Source organism: Trichosurus vulpecula, chromosome 4 (genome assembly GCF_011100635.1).
Source record: "Trichosurus vulpecula isolate mTriVul1 chromosome 4, mTriVul1.pri, whole genome shotgun sequence".
Classification (NCBI taxonomy): domain Eukaryota; kingdom Metazoa; phylum Chordata; class Mammalia; order Diprotodontia; family Phalangeridae; genus Trichosurus; species Trichosurus vulpecula.
The window spans coordinates 317,655,029-317,673,170 of record NC_050576.1 but is presented as its reverse complement, the minus strand read 5'-3'; the positions used below and the strand labels follow the sequence as shown (position 1 = coordinate 317,673,170).

Sequence of the window (18,142 nt, the reverse complement as noted above, 5' to 3'; positions counted from 1 at the left end):
AGATAATTTAAAAATTATTGGACTACCTGAAAACCATGACCAAAAAAAGAGCCTAGATATCATCTTTCAAGAAATTATCAAGGAGAACTGCCCTGATATTCTAGAGCCACAGGGCAAAATAGAAATTGAAAGAATCCACAGATCACCTCCTCAAACAGATCCCAAAAAGAACTCTCCTAAGAATATTGTTGCCAAATTCCAGAGCTCCCAGATCAAGGAGAAAATACTTCAAGCAGCCAGAAAGAAACAATTTGAGTATTGTGGAAACACAATCAGAATAACCCAAGATCTGGCAGTTTCTACATTAAGAGACTGAAGGGCTTGGAATACAATATTCCGGAGGTCAGTGGAGCTAGGATTAAAACCAAGAATCATCTACCCAGCAAAACTGAGTATCATGCTCTAAGGCAAAATATGGATTTTCAATAAAATAGAGGACTTTCAAGCTTTCTCAGTGAAAAGACCAGAGCTGAATAGAAAATCTGACTTTCAAACCCAAGAATCAAGAGAAGCATGAAAAGGTAATCAAGAAAAAGAACAAGAAAAAGAAATAGCAAGGGACTTACTAAAGTTGAACTGTTTGGTTACATTCCTACATGGAAAGATGATGTGTATGATTCATGAGACCACAGTATTAGGGTAGCTGAAGGGAATATGCATAGATATATATATATACATACACACACACACACACACACATATATATATATGTGTGTGTGTGTGTATGTATATATATATATGTGTGTGTGTGTGTATATACATATATGTGTGTGTGTGTGTATATATATATATACATACATATATATATATATATATACACACATATATATATATAGAGAGAGAGAGAGAGGGCACAGGGTGAGTTGAAGATGAAGGGATGATATCTAAAAGAAATAAAATCCAATTAAGGGATGAGAGAGGAATATATTGAGAGAGGGAGAAAGGGAGAGATAGAATGGGGTAAATTATCTTGCACAAAAGTGGCAAGAAAAAAGCAGTTCTGTAGGAAGAGAAAGAAGGCAGGTGAGGGGGAATGAGTGAATTTTTACTCTCATCAGATTTGACCTGAGGAGGGAATACCATACACACTCAATTGGGTATCTTACCCCACAGGAAAGGAGGAGGAAGAAGATAAAAAAGGGGGAATGACAGAAGGGAGGGCAGATGGGGGAGGAGGTAATCAAAAACCAACACTTTCGCAAAGGGACAGGGTCAAGGAAGAAAATTCAATAAAGGGGGATAGGTTAGGAAGGAGCAAAATATAGTTAGTCTTTCACAACATGAGTATTGTGGAAGGGTTTTACATAATGATACACATGTGGCCTATGTTGAATTGCTTGACTTCTTGGGGAGGGTGGGTGGGAAGGGAAGAGGGGAGAGAATTTGGAACTCAAAGTTTTTAAAAACAGATGTTCAAAAAGAACAAAAAAAAAGTTTTTGTATGCAACTAGAAAATAAGATACACAGGCAATGGGACATAGAAATTTATCTTGCCCTGCAAGAAAGGAAGGGAAAAGGGGATGGGAGGGGAGTGGGGTAACAGAAGGGAGGGCTGACTGGGGAACAGGGCAACCAGAATATACGCCATCTTGGAGTGGCAGGGAGGGTAGAAATGGGGAGAAAATTTGTAATTCAAACTCTTGTGAAAATCAATGCTGAAAACTAATTATAGTAAATAAATTAAATGAAAAAGAAACAAAACAAAAAAAACAGATTTCCAACAACCCCACCCCCACCCCCACTGCCCAAGTTATGGCCATCAAAAGACAGGTTTAAATGGACACTGTATTTTAGCATTAACTGTGACAGTTGCTACCAGTGTCATTATACTAAAGTTGAAACTAGATGACACTGGCTAATACAGGTACCAACCGAAGCAGATAAAAAGAAAAAGTTGCCTGCAACTAATGCTCCATTTTCTTACTACCTATTTTCTGAGAACAGCAATCATATTAACATTCTGGGAAAAATGTGTCAATAAATTGCTCTATGATTGCTAAAAAAAAAGAAAAAAAGAAACAATAACAACAATAATGATAGAATGAGAAAATGTTGCATAGGATCTGGTCTTTCAAAGTTAGACATACATCACAGAATCATGGATTTAAAGCTTAGAAGAGACTTTAGGAATGAATGAGTTCAACTCACTCATTTTTCAGAAGAGGAACTGTGGCCAAGAGAAGTTAATTGACTTAGCTAGTCACATAACTAATAAGTAAGTATCTGAGCTGAGATTTTAACCGAAGTCTTCATGACTTTTAAGTCTAGCATTTTACCCACTATGCCATAATGCTGCTTTCATATCCTTTGAAAAGGCACTTCAGAACTTTTATGTCCTTGAAAAACAACTGCCTATATGTTTCAGGAATATTATAAAACTTTCTAACAAGAAAAAACTACCCCAAAGAGAACAATCAGTTAGGAGATGTTAGACCCTCCACCATGGCTCTGTGACTATCAATAAATTATTTACTTTCTCTATGCCTAATTTTCTTCCATGAAATGGGACCTGTTTTCACTTTTCATAGTTAAAAAGAGCAAACACTCAAAAACAAATACAATGATCAATTATATTCATTAATTAATTGACTACCCAAATTAAATTTATGAAGTAGTTTTCTCCTAAAATGCAAACTCTACATTGAGAGGTTGTTGATTTAAAATTTTTTTTTAGAAAAACATAATACTAGACTATTATTTGTTAGTATTGTTTTGCTATATTTTACATAAGTTAGGTTAATTCCCACAAATATTATGTTTACTTGCTTTCTTCAACTTACTATTTTTGTAAAATATAATTCTAATTTTTAAAAGCCTGATTAATGAAAATGAGACAATATCATCATTTTTCAAATGAGAAAGACATAAGGATATCTACAAAAGGAATAGATAGAAGTTATGTGTCCTGCTGGAACCAAAGAGAACTAGGAAGTGGCCCAAAGAAAATAATACTATACTATTAAGAAATCTCAGAAGACTGAATGCACAGGCATCTAATGCATATCCTTTTTGGTATAGGTAGCTTTTCATCAAATAAGAGCACAACACTATGACACTTGAACTTTAATCTTGAATCTTCACATAAAATCTCACAGCCTTTGCATGAAAGTAAAATTTGACAATCCTTGAAATATCAGATATCCTAAAGTAGAAAGGGGATGACACTAGTTTTAGGACCCAATATATAAATTTTCACTTGCTGTCAACACGGTACCGAAACAAAAGTGATTTTCCTAGAACTGACTTGATTCTTGGGTTGAATTTCTATACCTTGGTTTCCTGCAGTACTGGTTTCCCTTGAACTGAGCTCCATAGCTAACTCTCCTAAAATCCAACACTTTCATACTCCTTACAACATTCTTGGTTCCAACTAAACAGTATTTAGCCATATTTAAGTATTAATGCCTGTTAAAATACCTGATGGTTGTGAATGTAGTTCTATAAGTTTGACATAAAGCAAAATATAAATAATGCAGAACAGGCTCTCAAACCCAGTGACTGCTGTGTTAATGGAAATTGTTCTTTGTAATATGTTCATGCTTGATGCAGAAATTGCTATCTGTCACAACTCAAGTGGTTTTTAATACAGGCATACTACCTACCCCAATCAAACTAAAATATGTCCCAAACAGCAAAAGAATTGAATTCTAATATAGTAGGATATTAAGTATTAGAATAAGGGAAATAAGCAGATAGCCGAAAGAAAGAAAATCTTCATTTGAACAAAATCATGTCTTAAATACAAAATTCTTTTTAAAATGTTAATAATTGTCATTTCTTTTGTGTAGTTGCCAATGGCAATATACCATTAAAACCTCCTAATTAATTTCAGACTACGTTATTCAGGAGCATAACTGAGCTGGATAGAATTAACTTTAAACTCTGAAAGAAAATCCAAATGAGTTCTTCCTTTCAGAAGAAACTCTTACTACAACACATAAGCAATGAAGCCTTAAAAAACTCCATTTTCGAATGTCTTTTACACACACACACACACACACACACACACACACTCTAGAACAAAATTTTTTAAGCTGAAGTCCATGAACTTGGTGGGTTTTAAAAAATATATTCTGATACCTTTTTCAATAACTTATTTTCTTTGTAATCTTATGAATTTTATTTTATGAATCTTAAAGTATCATCATGAGAAAGGGTGCATAGGCTGAAATAGACTGCCAAAGAGTTCTGGGACACACAAGATTGTAAAACTGTTTTTGGATTTGACTAGACATGATTTATTAATTACTCGTGTAAGAACTGACCCAGTCTCAGTTCTAACTATCAAAAATCACATTAAAAAAAAAAAGCTCCAAATCTAATCACTGATTAGAGAAATGCAAACTAAAGCAATTGAAATTCTACTTCATATTTATCAGATTGGCAAAGATGACAAAAGAAAATGATAACTGTTACAGGGGCTATGAGAAAACAGTCATATGCTGGCCTGTCGCTAGACTTGTGAATGATCACAATCATTCAGGAAAAGTTTGGAATTATAACAAAAAGTTACCCAATAGCATGAACCCTTTGTCCAATCCAGCTATACAATTGCTAGTACTATGCCAAAACAGAGATCAAAGGAAGAAGAAAAGATTCCATAGGTAGAGCATCCTGGAAAGCAAAGAAAAGTCAATCAACCGAAAAATAAGCTGTGATATACGAATATGATGGAATTCTGCTATAAGAAATGAGAAAACAGATGATCTCAAGCAGATATGGAAAAACTTATATGAACTAATGCAGAGTAAAATAAGTAGAACAAGAATAACAATTTATATTACATTATATTACAATTATTATATTATCATAATTACAAATTATTTCATAATTATATTCTAAAAATGAATAGCACTGATAAAAAAAGAAATGAGTAGAACCAGAAGAATAACTTATAAAATAACACCGTGAAGAGTAAGCAACTAGGTGGCACAATGGATAGAATGTTAGACCTGGAGTCAGGAAGACCTGAGTTCAAAACCAGCCTACTGTACTTACTAGTTTTGTAACCCTGAGCAAATCACTTAACTGCTGTCTGCCTCAGTTTTCTCAGCTGTAAAATGGGATAATAATAGCACACACCACCCAGGGTGGTAGCGAGGATCAAGTGAAATATTATTTGTAAAATACTTTGCAAACCTTAGAGTGTCATATAAATGTTAGCCATCATTATCATTATTATAAATATCTTTGGAAGCTATAAAAACTCTAATCAATACAATGATATCCATGATTCCTGAGGACCAATGACCACCTTCTGACACAGAAGTGATATATTTAGGATACAGAATGAGATTATGTATTTTTGTATACAGTCTATGAGAGAATTTGTTTTGTTTAACTCTGCATATCTGTCACAGGTAATCTATTTTTTTAATGGAGCTGGGAGAAAAATAGATTTCCATTAATGTAAGGATTTTCTGTTGTTTTATTGCAGGGGGAGAGGCAGTGGTACTAATAGCAAATGTTGCAGACACTTTTAGATAAGGTCAATGTAGTGCTAGTTTAGCTTAATTGTTTTACTTTGTCACCAAAAACCTCTCATGGAGTTGGAGTAATCTATAAATGCTTGTAATTCAAAACCAAAATGTCAACAAAGTTAAAAACAAACAGATCTGATACCCTTTTTCTCAAGACTTATCCTTCAACTTTTCTGCAGCATCTGATTTGACATGACTTTTCCTACCTTATTTGCCTTTCATCTTCAGGTTTTTGTGACTCTGCCATTTCCGGGTTCCCCTATCTAGCAGACCACTCCTCCTAAGTGGTCTTTAATGAATCTTCATGTATTTTTTATGGGATTTAGTTATAAATTAAAGCCCCAGCAGGGGACAAAAAGTACTAGAAAGTGTTGGTTTAAGAACTTAACAGTTTTGGCTGCTATTCCAATTATAAAAATGTTATTAATAATAATGTTTATAACTTGATTAATATTACATATTAAAATAGTCTAAGAAATTCATTCACTCAATGAACTTATCTGAAAAATACCAGTGCAAGAAAAGTTTAACGTACCCACCTTAAATCTTACTTTGAACAAGATGTACTAATTTTTATAACATGTTTTTGTCATGTTTCAGATAAAAGCCCATACAGTGACATGTACTTGCTACTGTAGATACAAAAATATGATTAAATCAAAAGTTCTATATGACAAATATGATCTCAACTTCCTGCCTATTTAGAAGTTAATCTACCCAACCAACCAAAGACATTGGTTTTAGAGTCTGGTATTTATGTACAGCAACTATATCTGAATAAATCTATAGTGATAAACAGTTTTACTCCCCTCTGATCCTGTTTTCAACCCGATCTACCTTCTTGTTATCTCCCCACCTGGCCCCATTTCCACAGGCTGAAATTCTGTCCATTTTTCAAAGCTCAGCTTACATACCACCTCCTTCAAGAAGCCTTCACTGACTTTGACAGGCAAACATCTTTACCTAATATAAATGTTTATATTTTTTATTCATACCTCTTATGCCCATAATTTTCTACTCTAAATTGGTTATTTGTATACATTTTATCTCTCTATAGAGATTATACTTAAGGGCAAGGACTGTACCTTATTTACCTTGGTATTTCTGATACTATCTAGGAAGTTCTTTTTTTGTACAGCACAGCTACTTAAATGAATGAATGGATGAATACGTACTCTCCAGGGTTCCTGTTACAGAATTTTGGTTTCATCAACATATTTAAAACTCTCAAGTATTATACAGCCAAATTATTATGGGAAATGCAGAACAGTGATAGAAGAGTTCAATTTTCCAAACATCTACTGGACCTGTGGCTTAGCCAAAAACTGAACAGATAATAATTTCATGGCCTGCTTCAAATAGAAGAACAGACCTGGGAAACTGCTAATCTAGACATGTTTCTTGACAATAAGGAGTAACTGGTGACTAAAGCAGAAATGATGGGTATCTTAGCAGAAATATGAACACTCTAAGAATTTCAGATAGAGAAAAAGAAAGCCCAGCAGAGACATACACCCTAGATTTTTGGAGAACAAATTTGAAAGGCTTTAAAAGAAAAAAAGCTAAGCAATAGCCAGAGATGATTCTACAGGACAACTCAACAATAGGTGGAACGGGATGAAATTCTGCAGCTGTAAAGTTAGACAATTTTGATGTGGAGGAGAAAAGATAAATTGCCTAAAGAGGATGTGGATACACAGGAACCTGGCAACTAACTTATATTAAAAATAAATTTAAAAATTTAAAAGTAAAGAAAACAGGGTCAAAATAAATAATAGAAATCGAATACACACATATCACACCATTGTGTAAGAATTGTATCACAGCTAGGTGGTGCAGTGAGTAGAGCACCAGCCCTGGAGTCAGGAGGACCTGAGTTCAAATGTGGCCTCAGACACTTGACACACTTACTAGCTGTGTGACCTTGGGCAAGTCACTTAACCCCAAATGCCCTGCCTTCCCCCTTGCAAAAAAAAAAATAATAATTGTATCACAAGCACCAATACTCAGAATGAACTGAGTTGTGTACAGCCAATGATGAAAAAGTCAATTTTAAAAGTCAGTGGGAAAAAGACAAATTCAAATGAACTACTCAAATGAACAACAATAAAAAAGACGGTGGAGGGAAACCAGAAATACTCAACTATGAATTCAGTCCTATCTTCTGGGTCTAGGAAAATGACTTCTGGATTTCAAAGACAGAATGAAAATTACAAATGGGGAGTTGAAATCCAAGATAAGTAGGAAGGTTTTTAAAAAAGTATTCTGTTGCCCTAGAAGAATTCAAGTTACCAGGCTAAGAAGAAATGCATACCTGGGTACTGAAAAAAAAATGGCAGATTCATCTGCTGACATCTATGGAACATCGTGAGGAATGGAAGAGATACTGCAAGACTTGGGAAGGGTAAAATGTTTTCTTGATTCTCAAAGCGAGTGGAACCTATAAACTCTGGTTTTAGATTGCCAGAAAACTTCTAGAACACATTATTAAAAGGAAGAATGTTTAATGACTATCTAGAAAAAGTATCACAAAGAGATGATATGGCCTCATCAAGAACAATTCATGCTAATTAATATGATTTCCTTTTTTTTCTTTAAACAAGGAAATGTTTCAGTGGCTAAACAAATTAAATCATTGCTATGATGTCAACTTCTAGCATCCACCTGAATATGCTAGCAACCTGTCCTTCACTCTACGTGACTCAACATTTTCATTAATGACTTAAAGACATAAAGTAACAGGCTTATCAAACTTGCAAATAACATAAAGCTAGGAGAGATAGTTATCATGCTGGATGAAAGACAGGCTAGAATGTTGGCTTCAATCAAATAAGATTAAATCTAACAAGAATAAATGCAAAATATTATGTATAAGAAGGGAGAAGCACATCTTGGATATCGGCTTATATAAAAAAGACTTGGGTGTTTTAGTAGATTCTAATCTCAATGAGTAAATAGTATACTATTTACTAGCCAAATAGTATACTATAATACTAGCCAAAGAAGCTAATGTCTAATATTAGGCTGCATTACAAGAAACATAATATCCAAAACTAGGGAGGTAATTAGTCCTGATGCGCTCTTTCAAGGTCAGTTCTTATATGGAATACTGTGTTCAGTTTTAGGCATCACATTTTAGAATAAAGCTGGAGAACATCCAGAATAGGGCAGTGAGAATATTAAAAGCCTTAAGTTCATGTCAAATAAGGTGTGTGTGACTAAAAGAACTAGGAGTAACTAATCTAGAAAAAAGAAGAATTAGCCAGAGACATGACAGCTCTCATTAAGTATCTGAAAGGCTCTCATGTTAAAGAGAGGTAACGCTTCTTCTTCCTGGCCCCCAAAGAAAGAACCAAAGACAATATACAGAAGTTTTAAAAACAGATATTTGGCCAGAATGTAAGGAAAACCTTCCTAAGAATAAGAGCTATCCAAAAGTGGAATACTCAGCTGCAAAAAAGTAGCAGGTTCCTTGTCCCTAGAGTCTTCAGGCAAAGACTAAACAGTTATCTGTTATGTCATAAAGGGGAGTTCAAAGCTTCTGAAGTCCCTTCCAACTGCAAGATTGTTTAATTCTGTGGTCCACACTCTAGTTTTAGAAATTCGGATGAAAATGGCAATACATTTGAAGTTAAATATGAAAAAGAGTAGTAAAAACCAGATATTAAAGACTTAAAGAAAAGTAGATGAGAATAGTTGGCTTTGACCAAAATGTTAAAAAAAATCTTGTAAAAATAAATTGACAGAAGACCATTAATTCCGATAGAATAAAACCATTTGTTCTGAAACCAAATTGGTTAGAAGTACAAGGCTCCAACTAGTCAAGGAAGAGAAGAGGAAAAGGGAACTACTAATTTAATAAGTATCTACTACATATCAGGCATTGTGCTAAATGCTTTACAAAAACTAACTCTTTTAATTCTTACAACAAACCTGGGAAGTAGATGTTATTATTATCCCCATATTATAGTTGAGAAATATAAGGTAAACTCGAACTCATGTCTCCCTCACTCCAGATCAAGTGCTCTATTCAGTGTACCATTTAGTTGCCATAAAGAAATTCATCTTCAAGAGATTTTTTTTTTCCAGTAAGTCTGTCTTAGCCCAGAAATTCTGAGGTCACCAAATGACCTATTCAGGGCTGGCTTAACTCAAATAAAATTTGAGAATTCAGTAGCTCTTTTGAAAAAATTAATAAAATCGAAGGTACAATTTTCTCTTTGCATGGTTTATCCTTCAAATATAAGACTTAAGAAACAAAATTTTCAACCCCAGCCCCCATCACATGACTGGTTCAGAATCACTTCTAACATCAACAATGGCATAAGAGACTGCAAATAAGGGAAGAGATTTTATAAATAAGAATACAATTTATGATAATTTAGCATTTGCTAAATGGAAAGGAAGACTTCTGAATTCCCTTTGCTGGCCAGAAGGTAGTTAACATTAAACATTATAGTAGACTGAATTTAAAAGCTTTCTAGAATTCTGTTGGAAAAGGAGTCATACTTTTTTGTGCCACTCGGTAAGTTATTTTTAGAGCCTAAGTTCTCTGCAATAAGCATAAAAGTCTTGCAACAGTGACAAAATAAAGTGTGACTGAATACAAGCAAGAATATTTCCACTGCTTCTAAATTCTGAGTACGTGAAAACAGAGCTCTGAAAGAGCAATCTACATTGATATCAAACAGGCTTTACAGCCCTATGAGCTTTAAATCTACTATCCTATGATACTGTTAACCAGTTAGCTGTTTTCTCCTCATTACAACCAGTCTAACAAACTATGCAGTCAATACGGAGCATTGCTGGGGCTAACAAAAGAAGGGCAAAAGAATGACAAAAGCAGAATACATCTGGGAGCCACAGATTAACCTGCTACCCTTTCAATAGACAATGTGCCAAGGAGAAAGAAAGAGACTGTTTTGTAATTATAATATACCTATGTGTAAATCCATTTTAAGGTTTGGCTCTTCATGCTTTTTTTTTTAATCTTATTCATATGTCAGCATAAGTCAGTATAACTATTTGGAGATGGAAGGTTAGAATCATAAAGCATTTACTTCTTCATGGAGGTTAGTCCTTGGAACTGTAACACTGTAAAATGGCAAGCAAAGATCAAAGAACAATCTATATTTTGGTTGCTGAGTGTAGCAAACCTCCAAACCACTAAATGAAATGATGTTCTATTCTTCTAACAAAGTTTTTACATTGGTCATGCTCTGTGTCAGTAGTTACCTGACTAATGTCACCACATTCTGATCTAGATTCCACTGAGCACCTACTTTTATTTACACAACACAGACATGTTTACACTTAATAGGAAAAGGGAGTTGGAGTATGCATTCTTCTGCCATTTTAATGTCTATGCCCTATCCTGTCAACTGCACTGTAAACTTCTTTAAGGCAAGGTCTATGATTCTGCCTCTCCCTTTCCCCATTATACTGAACATACTATTCTGCACATAAGGTTAATCAATGCTGCTTACTATCAAAAGAAAATAAACGTAAAACTTTGTTTCTCTTATTCTTTGGAATTGTTTCCATGCAGGCACATCCCGAATAAAGCATCGATTTTGCTTAGTGTTCAGCAGTGACATGCAATTAGACGTTCATTAATACTTCTTTCACCCTACTACAATAATTTCCATTTACCAAATCAGTATCCAAACCTTTCCTATTCACTACATACTTAAAAGTTCACTATAGGGGGGCAGCTAGGTGGCACAGTGAGTAGAGCACCGGCCCTGGAGTCAGGAGGACCTAAGTTCAAATCTGACCTCAGACACTTGACACATTCACTAGCTGTGTGACTTTGGGCAATTGCCCTGTCTTCCCCCCTCCAAAAAAAAAAAGTTCACTATATACTTCCACCTCTCAAGAAGTCTAAGAGAAAGGAAGGAAAGAAAAGCTAGGCCCAAAATGCTCAGTCAGAGGATAATTGAGAGGTTAAAACAGAAAAAGACAGAGAAACTTCACGAGTCTGAGCAACAAAGACGGCTGTCACTAAAAAACAATGATTTCACATTCTTTTCTGAAGGAACTGAGGGCCAAAAATGTCTATACTGCCCAAGTTTTAAAAACATACAAATTTAACATTTCAAAAACAAAAACTCTCACTCTAAGAACATTCAGAATTTCTATATCCTTTATTTAATTTTGACAGATCCTCCAAGGACATAAAGACAACTAATTAACCGCGTCTGAATGTAGATCAAGGCATATTATTTGCTCTCTCTCTCTTTTGGTTTGTTTTGTTTCTTCTTTCTCGTGGTTCATTCCAATGGTTATAATTCTTCTTTACAACATAACTAAAGTGAAAATATGTTTAATATGAATGTATATGTAGAGCCTATATCAGAGGGCACACTGTCTTGATGAGGGGGGAGGGAAGAGAGAGGGAGAAAATTTAACACTCAAAAGCTTGTGGAATCAATGTTGTAAACTAAGAATAAATAACTTTTTTTAAAATTTAAAAAAAGAAAGGTAATGAAAGGAAGTTCAGAGGCAGAGATTTTTGTGGGAATAAAACTGAAGAAACTAAAGACTAAGAAGTGTGATTTCCAGAGACCATATATATATTATATGGACTCTATAAAATAGCTAAGTAGCTACCACTGGAGCAGAAGCAAGAATTAAATGAATGAATTGGGTATGGAGGTAGGAGGAGGAAGAGTAAGGAGAGGAGAAATAAATAAGAAGAGGAATCAACAACTGAACAAAAACCAACATTTTAATGTGATATAGTCCCTTAATAACATGCAAATTTCTAATGAAACTGAAGTGAGGCTATGAAATAGAACAAATATCAGAGAAATCCTGGTTGGGGCAAACTTGGAGAAACAAGGAAAGAAAAGGACTCAAAACTTAGGAGAAAGTTAAAAAAGTGTGTGTGTGCGCACGCAATCTTATTTTGAAGTCTATATTTGGTATAGCAAATCAAATAAAGTAATATGTACTCTTTTAAGCACCTGTACTGTGTGAAACTGGCAAAAATTATCTGTGTCCTAAAACTTCTTCATTTGTTATGGTTTGAAAATGCTGTATACGATGAATATATACTTTCTGGACACAATAGAGTATATCTCTTCTGGATACAGAATTTTGTTCTACTTATATGATGAATGCAGGCTTCTTAGACTGGGTCTTCTACCCAAGAGAGAAGGCATACAGATAGAAATAACTAGAATAACCAATTAATGAGTATAGCTACCGACATCAAAAGACTTCTACTGAGGCTGTGTTCATCCTTATCTGATGTATTCACAACTGACATATTCAAAAGCATCTTGGGGTCTGCTTACCTTAGATTGGTACATTTACAAATCCCTTTGACATACAAACATAAAATGAAGATCAGGAGTAGAACTTATTAGGGAAAAAATAACAGGGGTAGTAATCATGATCTCAGACAAAGCTAAAACTAAAATAGATTTAATCAAAAGAGAAAAAAAGGGAAACTACACTATATATCAGCCATCCTAATCAATATTGTTTTAGACCATTTACAATACCCAGACAAAATAAGGGTGTGATACTGCTGTGGTACAGGACTCGATGAGTGACTTAGAAAAATATGAAAAGACTTGGACCTATGAAGGAAGACATTATCCACCCTCAGAGAAACAGAGGGCAAACAAGTATAGTACGGCCTTACATAGATGCATATGAATGTACGTGTCTATGTATGAGTATGATTATAGATATCTAAGTATATGCATGTAAGTGTATATATGTATGTGTATATCTATGTTTGTGTGTATATGTATGTATAAATGTGTGTGTGTGTACGTGTATAAAATATATCTGTGCTTAATTGTAGCCTATTTAGGGGAGGGAAGGACGGACGGGGAAAAAAAAGAACAAGATAAGAAGTACAGAGCAGAGAGCAAAAGAAAACCTACAAGGAAGCAAGAAAGGATGTACATCTTGGAACACAATTAGTAGTACTTATATAGGCTTATATAGTAGTATTATAGTAGTAGTAGTATAGTAGTATTTGTAGTATTTATTATATAGGCTTTCTTGAAATGGAAATTTATTGCTGTATATTTTGAACCTTCTCTTATATTCTGCTGTGCACGTTTAAGCTTATAATGTTTCTTTTATTTCTCTTATTGTGTATTTGTTTTAGTATTTAAGTTTAAAATAAATTACTAAAAAACAATCCCTTTGTCTTGTTTACCTCTCTGTAAAATCATACAGAATCTAAAGTCCTCTAAATCTAAAGTCCATCCTCTGCTCTCTAAAAATCAAGCTTCACTTCCAAGGGCCACACCAAGAACAAGACCTAAGGTTGGAAATACAGCAAAAGCACACACTTCTTTGTATGATTTTTGTGTTTTCCTAAGGTGGTCTGCATATTACTAAGAATTCTATAATCAACTTAGAGGTAAATATATCTCTGTTCCTTTAAATGTTCTATCCTTGGCCCCACCCAGGAGAAGAGCTAAGGAACATTATACATGTTTACGTATAAAAGAATTTTCTTTTTATCACATAGAGAATAAAATTTCCAATAAAATCATTGGGAATTTTTTAAATTAAGAAGCACATATATTACTATACTATGAATTTGGTTGGTTTTTTTTAACATTTTAATATCTGTATTTTAATGTCATTTATATCTTTTGTAACCCTATATATTTTATTTTATGCACTTAAAAATATTATGAGAAGGGGTTTGTAGGCTTTACCAAATTGCCAGAGGGGGCCATAACACAAAAAGGTTAAGAACCCCTAGACAAGAGTGATTTGAACAAGATCTAGGTAACAGCTTATTTAAATGACAAGCAAGGAATATCTTCCTCTTTTCTTACTAAATTCATCTTTTGGGTGGGGTTGAAACAAATATTTTTATAACATCCATTCATGAAGAAAAGCATCTTGATAATAACATTTTCAGAATCCTATATTATGCAATGAAAAACATTTGTCTGAAGAGCAAGCACAGTCATGAAGGTGACCTTGAATTCTCAAAGACTTAATATACATGCATAGGTATATACATACATATACATACAACAAGTATTTATGAAATACTTACTATGTACCAGACACTGTGCTAAGTGCTGGGGAGACAAAGAAAGGCAAAAACATTGCTCCTGCCTTCAAGGAGTTTATATTCTCAATGGAAGAACCAATATACCTACATATAATATATATACAGTGTAAATGGAAGGTAATCTCAAAGGAAAGGTATTAGAAGTGGGGGAGAAGGGGAGAAGGACAATAAAACAATAACCAAGGAATGATTCCTGCAGAAGGTAGATTTTGAGCTGAATCTTGAAAGATGCCAGGAGGGGAAGAAGGAGGAGAGAATTCCAGGCATGGGAGAGAGACAGTTAATGGGGCTGGGAGAACATCATGTGTCAGGAACAACATAATGCTAAACATAAAGGCCAAACAGATGACTTTATACTTGATCCTGGAGGTAATAAGGAGCAACTGGGTAGTGGAGGGGTAGTGAGGTGGGGAGGGATGGGGTTGTGACATGGACAGATTTGGGCTTTGTGAAAATCATTTTGGCAGCTGAGTGGAAGATGGACTGCAATAGAGAGATTTAAGGCTGGGAGGGCAACCACTGAGAAGATGATGAGGGCCTATACCAGGGCAGCTGCTCTCTAAGTACAGGGGACATATGAGAGATGTTGTGAAGATAGAAACAAGATCTGGATATGTGGGGTGAGTTTAAAGGAGGAGTTGAGTATGTCACTGAGGTTGTGAGCCTGCATGAAGAAGAGGATGGTGATGATTTTTTCAATAAGAAAGTTCAGAAAAGGGGTGTGTTGGGGAGGAAGACAGGGCAGGGGGTAGTTAATGAGTTTTGCTTTGGATATATGCTGAATTTGAAATTCCTACAGGATAACCATTTGAGATGTTCCAAAGATAGCTGGGAACATATGAAGTACACAGGAGAAGCACAGGCAATCTGAAGATCATCTGCATAGAAATGATAACTAAATCCTTTGGAGCTGATGAGATCATTAAACAAAGGATTCAGTTACCATCTCTATGAAGATGACCTCCATATTACCAATGTCCTTCTGGAGGCTTGAAGAACATCTACAGATAGCGGGAGTGACCTGGATGAGGATAAAACAAAGGAGACAGAGAAGGGCCAGTAAGACAGGTAAGAAAAACAAGAGAGAAGATTGTCATGAAAACCTAGGAAGAAGAGAACATCTGGAAAAAATAGAAATCAATAGTGTCAAAGATTAAAGAGGGATGAGAATGGGAAACGATCATTAAAACAATAACTAAGAGATCACTGATAACTTTAAAGAGAGAAATTTCAGTTGAATGATGAAGTTTGAAGTCGAATTGCAGAGAGTTTAGAAGCGAGTGAAAGGAGAAGTAGAAGTACCTATGTAGATGGGTCTCTCAACAAGTTTAGCTAAAGGAAAGTAGAGATATAGGATGATAGCTAATAGGAATGGCAGAAACAAGTGAAGGTTAAGGATGAGAGACACATAAGGCACATGTGCTCATAGGCACAAGGAAAGGAATCTGTAAAAAGAGATTGAAAATTAGAGACAGGGTGAAGGCAGTAAGCAGAGGCAATATATTGGAGAGGATGGTAGGGGATGAGAGCAAGGGGACATGTAGAGAGGATTGTTTTGATAAAGAGAAGGGCCACCTCTTCATGTAAGATAGGAGTTAGAAGGAGATAACTGAGGAAAATGTCTAAGTGATGTGAGATGAAGAAGGAAGAAGAAAAAGCTCAGGGAATGGCCTCAATCTATTTTTGTGAAGTATGGGGCAAAGTTTAAAAGGTTTTACCATGCTGGAACAGTACAAAGGACCAAGAGCCCCAGTGACAGGCTATATCTGCTTTCTGGAGACCAACATAGCAAAGTACAGAAACAATCATTCAATAGTAGGGTGGCCACACAAATCCATGAAAACTGCTGGAATATGGTGACATATAATCAGGTTTTTTTTAAATATCCATGTTTGAATAATCTTCCAAAAGGTGTGGTTTTGAATGTTTTTATTTTAAATTATACCTACCTTCCATATTTAAAGACCCCATTTTTGATTCCAAGAAATCAAATAACGTGCTGGGTGCAGATGGCCTGGAATTTCCTAATTCCTCTTCATCTTCACATCTTCCTCGTCCCCTGCCTTTTCCTTTGCCTGTGGATTTTAAAAAGATGATTTTTAAATCATGAAAAACATACCAAAGCCAAGGATACTGAAGTGTTTTAAGAGAATGTTTCACCTCTACTATGGTCTATAAGCAACATAGCATATCTAGTATTCTTTCTCAGTGTCTGAGAAAGGCATTTTTTTCCCTAGGAACATTTTCCCCATAGATGATATTTAGAAAAACAGTGCTATTCTCTATTTACTTTAAAAAAAAAAAACCTCTCCCTTCCCATCCTTGTTTCTTTTTAATGGGAAAGTCAATGAGTATAAGAATTTGAGGATGGGTGGTGGGACACATATGTTTAATCTTAAAACATCATTTAATGGACAGTGATGTCTACTCAACTCTAGGCAGTTACAGGAATAACCCATGCTCACTATATCCATCATAATGATGATCACAACAACAGAAAGAGAATAAAGTGCAATTTACTATTCTAAACTAAACTAAAAATCAGATCATTATATAAGAGTATCTACAACTAACCAAAATATAAAAGAAGACAGTAGGTTTTAAAATAAGGGCCCTTTCCCTTGGAGTTTTAACATCTACAAACCAATAAATTCAGAAGAAAGCCTTTCAATAATTAGTTTTCTAGGTATCTGCCACAGGGAGCTGACTTTACCAAAGTGTTCACAGGCTTTGGTCCTCTAGTAAGTAGGCTTTTTCAGCTCCAGATCCCTGAAAATGAACCCAGAGCAGATGCCAGAGTTCTTCAAAATATCTAGGAGCTTCTTCTCTCATTCCTCTGAGAGGTGCCATAAAGAAAATGGATGTGGCCAATGAGTGAGAAACTATTACATAAAAAACCTAAACAAGTACCCTCTTGCATAAGAACTTCTTAAACTAAAGATTTTATCAATAACAGGCAGCACAAACAGGTAAATAGTCCACTGTGGTATAATCTTTTTCTGAGAAAGGATCTCCTTCATATATATATATATATATATATGTGTCCAGCTAGTTAAGTCAGCATCACCAATAACAAATCTGCCACTAAACTGAAGATGGAAGAATATATCAACATCCAGGTATTTTGCAGTCACAACAGCTTTATCAGCCTTTCCTTTGGGATATCCCTTACCTTATCAATACATATTTGAGAGGAGGGATAAAGGAAAAAGAGCTACTCTCAGAATCTGAAAGACCTCTATTCCAAACTGGGCCAATACACATAATCTCTCTCATTATCCTAGGCAATCTGCTAAAACTACAAGTTGTAGAACAACTCCAGGTCTCCCTTGGTAGAGGAAATCTCCTCAATGGAAATTCCCTGTACCAAAGAAAAGTCTTTACCAACCCCATGCCAGTTCTGATAATGTTTCCATGGTCAACTCAACTGATTACATATAGACACTGAAATAACTTACCTTATTGACACTGTGTATCATTTTTTCAAAAGTAAATGACTATCATTAAGGATAAATAAATATACTAAATGAACATGAACATTTATAATGTTTAACTTGTTAATATAATTTAACCTAAAGAAAAAAAATAATATTTGTAAAAT

General features: G+C 34.8%; 1 protein-coding gene across 3 annotated transcripts in view; it reads right to left on the bottom strand.

Annotated features, from left to right (window-relative positions):
- TDRD3 (tudor domain containing 3) overlaps window positions 1–18,142 on the bottom strand; it is a 206,823-nt gene that overhangs the window by 69,380 nt on the left and 119,301 nt on the right. For all 3 annotated transcript variants that reach the window (XM_036755196.1, XM_036755195.1, XM_036755197.1), the window contains one exon: window positions 16,491–16,616. In XM_036755196.1, coding sequence (XP_036611091.1) covers window positions 16,491–16,616 — 126 coding nt within the window. The remainder of the gene's footprint in view (window positions 1–16,490; window positions 16,617–18,142) is intronic.